Consider the following 10,827-nt stretch of genomic DNA (forward strand, 5'->3'; position numbering starts at 1 on the left):
TGACTGCTAATTTATATACCGAACATTGTTGAAATGATAAAAAAACCTTTAAACCCAACAATACTTTGCCACTAAAATTTCCTTAAATGATTTTTGTATCTTGATTTATATTAATTTTAATTAAAATTAAAAAAAATTATATATACAAATATAGATAAAGATATTAATGATGTATAATTGTACTTTGAGAGACAAATAAAAATTTTTGAAAATGTTAAGGGTTTTAAAAAAAAATTTAGGGCTTTTTTGGAAACAATTATAACAATTATAACCTCTCAACAGTTTTAATAATTTGGAGTTTTTTAATAATTTTTAAATTTTGATATACTCTCTAATAGTTTTAAAAATAACAATTATAACCTCAAAGAATTGAATCAAACTCAACAACATAAGAGCGAAAATATCATATTAGAAAGTACTGGGGTCATAAATATTTCAAAAATATACTCGGGTTTATATGTGATTTTGTAAACAACGGGAAGAAAATATCCTTTTGCCATTAGTAAATTTTAAAAAATAATATTTACATGTTCGTAATACTATTTATTGTTTAGTCTCATAAGGTTATTATGATAATATTTTAAACTTTATAAATAAAATGACACTTAATTATATTTTAACATAATATTTGGATGAAATAATATAAATATCTTCCAACATTTAAAATTAACTGTTTTTGACAAATTAGTGAAAAAAATGATTTTTTTCAAAGTTAAGTGGAGGATATAGATAGTTTGTTAAACCTTAGGTGGAATATAGTGATTTGGCCTAAGAAATTAACACTGATTACAAGGGTTTTTTTCAAAGTTAAGTGGAGGATATAGATAGTTTGTTAAACCTTAGGTGGAATATAGTGATTTGGCCTAAGAAATTAACACTGATTACAAGGGTTAACGGTTGTGCTTATTAGCAGCTCAGGCGGATCAACCAACAAAGCAGCAAGACCTTTGGATTTGACTGTTATTTATGCGTTCGTGCTTAAACGTCATATTCCCCATAATACCCTTCAGTACAATCATACACTACGCCAAAATATTGGAATTTCCTCCAACGTAGGGAGGCATTTCCGGAAACACGGGAATCCAAAGAAACGAACTTTAGTATACCCTCACTTCTTCCGCCCTCTTCGGCAATTGCTTACTGAAGCTTTACAGTCAGTTTCTCTCTCTAAAAACCTCTCTCTCTCTGTAGATCTTCTGTCATGGCTTCTTGTTTTGCTCCTGTATCGATTTCAGGTATGTGTATAATTCTTCCATCTGAATTTACGGTTAATTTCGTCATTAATATCAGTAAAATTTATCAGAACGTGAAGGATTATAAAATTTTACAGCGATAGTTATATATTATGTGATTGAATTGTAGTGTTTTTTAAGTTCTTGAAATGAATCGTAGTTTGTCTTCTTTTTATATTTTTGTATTAGTTCATGTCTGTGGATGAGATTCGTTCTTTCTACGAGTTTCAATTTTGATGTTTATTTTAATGCTGATTGGGATTTACTGTGATTCGCGCTGAAAATAGATTGTGCTCTATGTGTCATAGGGTAGTTTTTTGCTAAGTACAGTAAAATAGCTTGAAATGAGAGAGAGAGAGTGATGAAGTGCATTTAATTCAAGTTTTTTTCTTTTTCTTCAGATGTAGTAGAGATACAAACTTTGTATACGAAGTGACGAAGGAAAAATTAATGGAAGAGTACATAAAAAATGATCGCATAAAAATGAATATGAGAATGAATAATTTGACAATAGAAGAGTAATGTTATGTAATTTTGTTTCTTTAACATTACTTAACTTTTTCAGGATTATTTGTATATGAATAATTTGTATTTATATATTTCAGTATAATAAACGTTACTTTTATTTGTATTATTTGTCAGAATTATCTGTTTTTTTAGTTTATTAAAATTCTTCACTTACCAAAAGAAAATTCAATAAATAAAACCAAATTTATATTTTTTTCAAGTTGATGAATTGTTTCATTTGGATATAGGTGGATCTTATCTCAGGCCATGTGAGTTTTCATCGGCGAAGTCCGTTACCTTTGGGAAAACACCAAGACTGATAATTCAGAGGAAATCAAATCAAGTGAAAACCAGCCAGAGATTTTCAGTTTGTGCACAATATCAGTATGTTTTTCTTATCTTGGATTTAGGTGAAACAAACTTGAATAAATTAATGTTATAATCTTTGTGGGAAGTAAAACATGTGTTGAAATTTTTTATCAATTGGATGTTCATGATGATGGAACAAGATTTATGTTTTAGTCATGTGGGATTCAATATGAATTTTATGAGTGAAAGCTGGCTCAAACATTTCTTTGCTAAAGAAATTGTGCGTTCAGTTTTTTGTTATGTTCTAGTTGACGCATTTTACCCTGTAAACATGTAGTTAACCACTCATTTGGTGGTTTTAGTGATACCATGTTACTTTTTTTCTCTTAAAATTCTGCTGAAGTATTTTCTCTTTGATATTTGTATTCCTTGTCTCTGCCAGTAATGTTAGGATTAGAAGATGTTTGTGTCAGTTTGTAGAACTTTTTGAATTAATTTTCAAAATAAATTTTGCTAGCTTCAACAGTTATGCCTAAATGTAATCAGGTTGTTGCTTTCTGACATAATAATAACATAACATAAGGGCCTTCTCAGGGTGCTACTTAATCATTTCTGGTTCTGCCTACCAAAAGTCCTGCCTCTTGCCTGGTTATTCCCTTTTCAGTTGGGTTGATTTAAGTTATATTTTTTAGCTTCTATTTTTCACATAATGAAAGAATAGTGGGAATATTGAACAGGAAAATATCCGCATTGATATTTAGGATAAAGTAAAATTTTGACCTTTTTTATTGGTGCCTGTTTCTTCAGAATTTCTGGAAGTTGCTTTCTTCTGTATTCAATTCCTTTAGGAAGCTTAAATTGCCTAGGTTGGGAGAGAACTTTTTCTAAAAGGGATTTTGGTGTTTTCAGATTGCAGCTTTTACATGTATAGTTTCTGGAGCCGTTAGTTGCTTCAGACAGATTGCCCTTTTCTGGTGGACTTGTCTGTTCTTGCATACTTTCTTCTTCTAATAGGGGACCAAAGAGCCGAACGATTATATTATGTGCATAATTTCTGTCTCTTGTTCTGAGATAATTTTAAAATAAGAGGATGAGATGGTTGTTTCATTTTTTTGATACAAAGAAATGGTGAGGCGGGAGTCTAGGAGCATGGGGTTATGTAGCCATTATTTATTTTATGCTCTTAGTTAATTTCTCCTTTTGATTTAATTTTACATGTCATTCTAAGAACTATATTAAAGTGGAATTTTTGTGTTCCTATGTTTCATTTAATTTTTTCTTTTTCACTTTTTTACTATAGCTGATGTCAGATTCTAACTATATGGCTCTTTGAATCACTCACACAACAAAGGATTTAACTCTCTGGTTACACACTGACAGGATTTATATTGACAAATGATATGTGTCGTGTGGTTTTGGTGCATTAAAAAATATCTTTTTACATTATTATTCTGCTAAATCCCTCCTCTTCTACAAAGAATGCAGAGTAATGGTTTGGACTTGTTAAAGATTATCTACTTTCATTTGTTAAAGATTATCTACTTTCATGGTAAACCTTTCCCTGCTAGTGGTTAAAAAGGATGTGCACTCAGCGCCCTTCAATGGAGTAGCTAACAAGAGTATGCATCCATATACTTATGTCTAATACGATCTGATAACTGAATGGCAGCCCTGATCTGATACATATCTTTCTATTTGAATTGTATTTTTGCTCTTGCTTCTAAAAGAATTTAATATATAACCCAACATGAGTCAAAGCCTGGAGCTAGGCTTCATATGGTAAGACATACTACATGCTAGTACTAGAATATGAGCCAATGCTTGTGTTATGTTCTTTTTACTCCCTATACTACCAATATATCTCCTTAACTGAAAGTATAGGTGTGGAATAAATTTTCCTAAGTTGGTGGTTTCCTCCCTTCTGGTCTCTCTTGTGTGTCATTCATTGAAGCAGCATTTCGTACCTGTTTACAATGTTTCCGCTAATGCAGAGATGGAAATCGGGGAGGAGGTGGTGATTTTGTTGCTGGATTTCTTCTAGGAGGTGCAATGTTTGGAACTCTAGCTTATATCTTTGCCCCACAGGTGATTAGATTTTTACTCTTGGCTGTATTTAATTTCTGCAAGTAGTAATTTAGTATATTTGATGAATAACATGAATTGACTTTTGACTTGCTTGGTTTGATCCAAAACTTTTCCTTTTTTAATCAAATTCGAAGGGGGTATTGCATAACATTATTTAAGTTGCTATACTTGTTTATAGACGAATGATAAACTAGCATTTGCAGCTAGAGGATGAAAATTTTCAATGTTAAATGTGTACAGCTCGTAACATTGCTATTTATAAGCATAAGAGTGCGTTGCTTTGCCACAATAGTGAATTCAATGTTGTGGATTCATTTGTCTTAATTCAATGCCGTAGAGTGCAGGGGAATTTTATTGTGTAACTTGTTAGTAAAGGCTAGACAAAAAATCTTTGAATCTGATTGAAAAATGTGACTGATTATGTTATGTAATGCTACTTCATAGAAGAAATACAAGGGAAAGTAATTTATCAAGATTTTCGAATTGCATGAGTTGTGCAAGATTACTTATATATATTCTATATAATTTCTCATTTATTAAGCAATTGTTAATTATTTAGAGGAAAAAGAGTTTCAAATAAGGAATGAATCTTAACCAAACCGGAACAGGAATAAAAGCTACCTTAACTGATAACAGCGAATATATATATATATATGAGTTTCAATGAATTGCACTTCTTTTGTTTTCAGATTAGAAGGTCCCTGCTAAACGAAGATGAATATGGTTTTCGGAAGGCCAAAAGACCAATATATTACGATGAAGGCTTAGAGGTAGACATTGAAAGCACCTTGTTGTTTATTTTCTCTTAGTACTCTCATTTGTGAAAATCTCCTTTACTTATTGTAGAAAACGAGGCAGACCTTGAATGCAAAACTCAACCAACTTAATTCTGCTATCGACAATGTTTCTTCACGTTTAAGAGGCAAAAAATCATCTCCCGTGGCAATGGAATCTGATTCTGAAGTAGAGGAGGCTACGATGTGAGATTTTTTTTTTTTTTAATCATCAAGTTTCCTAGTTCTGAAGATACCAGTTGTACTTGGTTAATGACTTCCCAATTATTGAAAACAAAAATGGGATTTGTTGCAATGTGTTCATGAAATTGTAATTGATTGGAGATTTGCTGTATCACTTACTATTTTTGAATTAGACAATTTTCAATGCATCATATTATTTCAGCATGACTCAATACGAAGTGTTTTTACATGAACTTTAGTTTGGGTCAATTTGATATGATTCGAAACTAAACTTAATTGTGTTAAAGTTGACACAAAACCAATCGAAATTGATCCGAATATTTAAAAAAATGTTATTGTAGTAAAATTTGTTTTCGATAGATTGAAGAAATGTTAATAAGTATCAGCAATAACTAAAATGTTTAGATATTATATATAGATGTAATCTCTATGTAATTTTATTTACTCATTGATCTTGAATTTTATTTAAAATTTTTATATTATTTTTTGGGTAGTGAGAATGAGATTTGATTTTTAAAATTATTGACACTTTTTAACGGCTATTGATATGTGATTTTGGGGTCCTTTTAAACAGTGTAACATATTGTGTCCTTTGTTAGTACTTGATTGTGAGAATTTGAAAAAAAATATTGAAACACAGAAAACACTTAAGAGAATGAAAATATTTGACAATTTTGAGTTAATTGTACTATGTCAAGTCAATATTAATATGGCTCGGATTATGTTAGAGTTAAGATATTTTGATACGATTTTAATTTAGATAAGTTTAATTAAAAATCTCTTGTCTAGAACTCGGATATATGCAATACGGATATAATCTGATAACAAGAATGGTAAGTCAGTTTGAATACATAGTTGAGAGGTTTGTGCTGAGTTAATTATTTACATCAATAACTATAACTCTTTTTCTTTTTTTAATTTTATCTTGGTGATCATGGTAGTTATGTGCCTTCAAGGTGAGAGTTATTGTTATTTATAGTTTATTTGTATTTAAATTTAACTAAATGAAAAAGGCTTGCAGAATAATGAAGACAATTGGATGTGCCGGAAAGAAGTATGGAAGATAAGAAGTAATGCCTTAGTACTAGTGACTGTGCTGCATGTCTGGTGGATTTTCCACCACATGCCGCAAATTTGGAAAATATTGTGGGAAGGCAATAAGTATGGAGGCTGGAAAATTGGTGTGAATACATTTAATATGGAGGTTATAAATAGCACCGTCCCTTTTGTAATTTGGTCGATCTAGAATATATAAAAATCTCTTCCTCTCCTTTCAATTATTCACCTTTCTCTCAAATTTTCTTCCGTTTCAATCATCTTTTATATTATTTAATTAGATTTATAATATATTATCAATAAGATCTATTCAGATATACCATTATAATCTTTTAATTATTATATATATTTTATTTTTATTTAATTTTTTAGTTATTATTATATCTTATTTACAATTTGAAGTTTATAAAATCATAAATTTAGATTTGAAGTTCAGAATATTATAAATTTAAACTCAAAGTTTTGAACATTATTTATAATCTGAAGTTTACAAAATTGTGAATCTGAACCCAAAGTTCTGAATATTATTATAACCTGAAATTACAAAATTATTAATATAGACTTGAAGTCTTTAATATGATTACGGTATATAATTTGTAAGCTGAAGATTACAAAATCATGAGAAGATATATACAGGCCTGAAATCCTAAATTTCTTTAAAATATTTATTATAACTATATCTTATTTGCAACTTGAAGATTGCATAAGTGATGAAAATAATGAAATAGAAGTCTAAAACATTATATAAGTTTTGCATACTATAATATTACGACTATTAATCATAAAACCAGAAATTTTGTGAATGATAAATTTGAATCTGAAGTTTGCACATAAGTTTTCACTCATCATATCACTAATTTTCATTTCTTTCATCAACTTGCAATTGGTGAAAATGACAAATCTTGTAAAACTTCAATATGTTGCTCTTTGATTAGATGGAGAAAATTACTCTGAATGAGCCTTGGACACAGTTCTCTATCTACAATCAATGAGCCTTGGAGAAATAATAAAAGAAGGAAATAAAGTATCCCAGTAAGATAAATCTAAAACTACTCTTTTCCTTCGTCATTATATCCATGATGGATTACGAGCAGAATACATGGATATTATGAACCCATTAGAATTACGAAGAAATCTGAAAGCAATATTCAGTTATCATAAATCAATAACATTGTCAATGGTCCAATATGAATAGACTCATTTACGTTTACAAGATTTTAAATCTGTAAATGAATATAACTCTGCTATGTTTAGAATTGTCTCCTAAATGAGATTATATGGAAAAAAAATAACTAAAGGAAATATATTAGAAAAAATTTTCTCCACATTTCATCCCTCAAATATACTCCTGCAATAGTAATACAAGAAAAGAAATTTTAAAAAATATTCTGAACTGATATTTTGTTTATTGGTGGTTGAGCAAAACAATGAATTGTTACTGAGGAACCATTAGACACAGACCCCTGATACTACGTTGTTCCCTAAAGTGAATGCAACTACTAGTAGTACTTATTGTGGGGACAGACGAGGTCTTGGACGAAATAAGTTTCGATCCAGAGGTAGTCATGGTAGAAAATCTTTCCACTATCAAAGGACCAGAGATGAAGCGAAATAAGATAAAGGGAAAATGATACAAAATAAACAACAAAACCATGAAAGTAAATGTTTTAGATATGGTTTTAAAGGCCATCGATCGTGTACCTATCGTATGCCAAGACATCTGGTGGATTTATATGAAGCATCTATAAATAATGCAAACAAGAAAATCAAATCAAATTGTGTCGACAATCCAAACTCTGTCGATCTGACAAACTTTGATATTTTAGAATTTCTTCAAGACTAAGAAATTATGTATATTATATTGTGTAATTAATACTATATATATTTCTTTCTTTCAAATTTTGCAAGAACTAATGTAAATTTTAAAATGAAAGGAAATGGACCCCATAATTGAATCATTAACTTCAAAAGCTAGTGATGGAAACATGTGGTCGATCGATAGTGCAACCACCCACACAATATTGAAATAAAAGAAATTTTTCTTAACTTTATCACAAATGGAGGCTAAAGTAAATACTATATTAGGATCAATAAATCTGATTGAAGATTCTAGAAGAGCCACAATTGTGTTAAAAAATAGGACCCCAAATTATATTGTGTAATTAATACTATATATATTTCTTTCTTTCAAATTTTGCAAGAACTAATGTAAATTTTAAAATAAAAGGAAATGGACTCCATAATTGAAGCGTTAACTTCAAAAGCTGGTGATAGAAACATGTGGTCGATCGATAGTGCAACCACCCACACAATATTGAAATAAAAGAAATTTTTCTTAACTTTATCACCAATAGAGGCTAAAGTAAATATTATATTAGGATTAATAAATCTGATTGAAGATTCCAGAAGAGCTACAATTGTGTTAAAAAATGGGACCCCAACTTCATTTGAAAATTTATGTTAGATATAATTCACCATCTATTATAAGATATCTAGAACCATTAACAAGTGATTTTTTTACTACACAATTTACAGATTATCACTTTTATGAGACAACATTCTCATTTTTAGGGAAAAAGAAAATATCTCCTGAAGTTAGACATGAACTTACTTGGTATGTACCTACCATGTCTCATCTAAATTCTCGCACATCTTAAAGTAAAACTGAAGTGCAGAGGATAGTATGTTTACAAATTATTGTCAACCAAATGTTTGATGTATTTGTAGATAAGACAAAAGTGACAAGATCACATGTTCTAATTGTTAATGCACCAGCAAAAATTAATGTGACTGTTGAACAGTCCATTCGAATCATGATTGATCAATCTATTATACGCTAGAAACGTGATAGACCTATTGGATTAAAGGACATTGTTCCTTGAAAAAGAAAGACAAATAATCAAACAAATATCAATCATGATGATCCTAAAATGAATGAAAAATCCACTCTCTAATGTTCCTCCAGAAGAGGTAATGGTCCTTGAAGAGACCCAAACCCTTAAAGTGGCATGAACCCCTGAAATGATACAAAATCCTAAAGATGATAAAACTGAGATATCTTTAAATTATGCTTATACATGAGAGTTGCGAAAATGTGAAACGATTAATATTGATGATATCTTTTCATTTGCAATAGCTACTGAAATCATGAATGATAATAATTTTGAACCACGTACTGTGGCTGAGTGCAAACAAAGACATGATTAGCTGAAATGGGAAAAAACAATTCATATAGAATTAGTTTCTCTAATAAAACGTCAAGTGTTTGGGTCTATAGTTCCAACACCTCAGAGCAAACAACCCGTTGGATATAAAAGAGTATTTGTAAGAAAAAGAAATAAGAAAAATGAGATTGCTAGAAATAAAGCTAGACATGTAGCCCAAAGTTTTTCCTAAAGGCCAGGTATAAACTTTGATGAAACATATAGGACATGAAATAATTATATTCATTTGCTTTGGTTTTTATCCCATTGGATTTTTTCTTAGTAGAGTTAATGTAATTATATGTAAGTGGTGAAAATCTAAGGAGGAGTATTGCATGTCTGGTAGATTTTCCACCACATGCCATAAATTTGGAAAATATTGTGTGAAGGCAATAAGCATGAAGGTTGGAAAATTGGTGTGAATACATTTAATATGGAGGTTGGTAGAAGAACATTTTCCCTATAAATACCACCCTCCCTTTTGTAATTTGATCAATCCAGAATATATAAAAATCTCTTCCTCTCCTCCCAATTATTCACCTTTCTCTCAATCTTTCTTTCACTTCAATTATCTTTCATATTATTTAATTAGATTTATAATAGATTGAAAGTTTTTTTGGTTATATATAAATGGCCAAAAGTCATATTCCTACCCAAGGTTTGATGCAAACCTAACCTCCCACCCATTAGCTATAAAAAATTCAAACTTTCACCATATATGTTATTAAAAGTAATAAAAATAGTTAACTTCAAGGGTAAAATCGTTATTTAATTAATAATATATTAAAAATAATAAAACATTATTTATTTTCCCCTAAGTTTAGAAAACTAACAATTTCCCTTCCAAAATTATAACCTTGAAAAATTATATTTTTACCCTATTAGGTTTTACATTTTCTAATGATTTTTCTCCAGGTCTCTCTCCCTCTAGTACTTTTATCTCCCTCCGGCAACCGTCCTGCCCTTCTCTTCTTCTCTAGCATCTTCGTCTTCATCAACGACGATGACACCAGAGAAGGGGAGAAAGGTAGGATGGTCATCAGAGGGAGAGAGAATTGAAGAAAAAACATCAGAAAATGCAAAATCTAATAGGGAGAAAATGTGATTTTTCAGAGTTTAATTTTGGAGGAAAAATTGTTAGTTTTCTAAATTTAGAGAAAAATAGATAATATTTTATTATTTTTAATAAATTACTAGTTAAATGATGATTTTTACTTTTGAAATTAACTATTTCTATTACTTTTAATAGTCAATGGATAAGAGTATGTATTTTTTATAATTAGCAGGTAGAAGGTTGGGTTTGCCTCAACCCTTACGTGGGAAATAGTCATTTGGCCTATATAAATTATTGGCATGTGGTTTTAGTGGATGTCCATTAACGCCATGTTTGGTTTATGGATTAAATTGGAATAGGAATAGAAAAATTATGAATGGATAGAATGAGATTATATTATATTG

General features: G+C 29.9%; 1 protein-coding gene across 2 annotated transcripts; it reads left to right on the forward strand.

The window, feature by feature from the left end:
• Window positions 1-1,079: 1,079 nt before the first annotated feature.
• LOC123220022 lies at window positions 1,080-5,322 on the forward strand. 2 transcript variants are annotated; one of them, XM_044642014.1, is made up of 5 exons: window positions 1,080-1,235; window positions 1,988-2,123; window positions 4,040-4,133; window positions 4,823-4,903; window positions 4,980-5,322. In XM_044642014.1, the coding sequence occupies exons 1-5, from the start codon at window positions 1,202-1,204 to the stop codon at window positions 5,115-5,117; spliced, it is 483 nt and encodes a 160-aa protein (XP_044497949.1). In that variant the 5' UTR covers window positions 1,080-1,201; the 3' UTR covers window positions 5,118-5,322. The 2 variants fall into 2 exon arrangements, with proteins under 2 accessions (XP_044497949.1, XP_044497950.1); XM_044642015.1 differs by having other exon boundaries at window positions 4,992-5,322.
• Window positions 5,323-10,827: the final 5,505 nt, after the last annotated feature.

Source organism: Mangifera indica, chromosome 7 (genome assembly GCF_011075055.1).
Source record: "Mangifera indica cultivar Alphonso chromosome 7, CATAS_Mindica_2.1, whole genome shotgun sequence".
In the NCBI taxonomy this organism is placed as follows: Eukaryota; Viridiplantae; Streptophyta; class Magnoliopsida; order Sapindales; family Anacardiaceae; genus Mangifera; species Mangifera indica.

Bases quoted from the DNA above. Each gene is read 5' to 3' on its own strand.
- LOC123220022 (XM_044642014.1), top strand. From the start codon at position 1,202: ATGGCTTCTTGTTTTGCTCCTGTATCGATTTCAG. The intron at 1,236-1,987 runs GTATGTGTATAA...ATTTGGATATAG, and splicing joins TGCTCCTGTATCGATTTCAG to GTGGATCTTATCTCAGGCCA. The intron at 4,134-4,822 runs GTGATTAGATTT...TTTTGTTTTCAG, and splicing joins CTTATATCTTTGCCCCACAG to ATTAGAAGGTCCCTGCTAAA.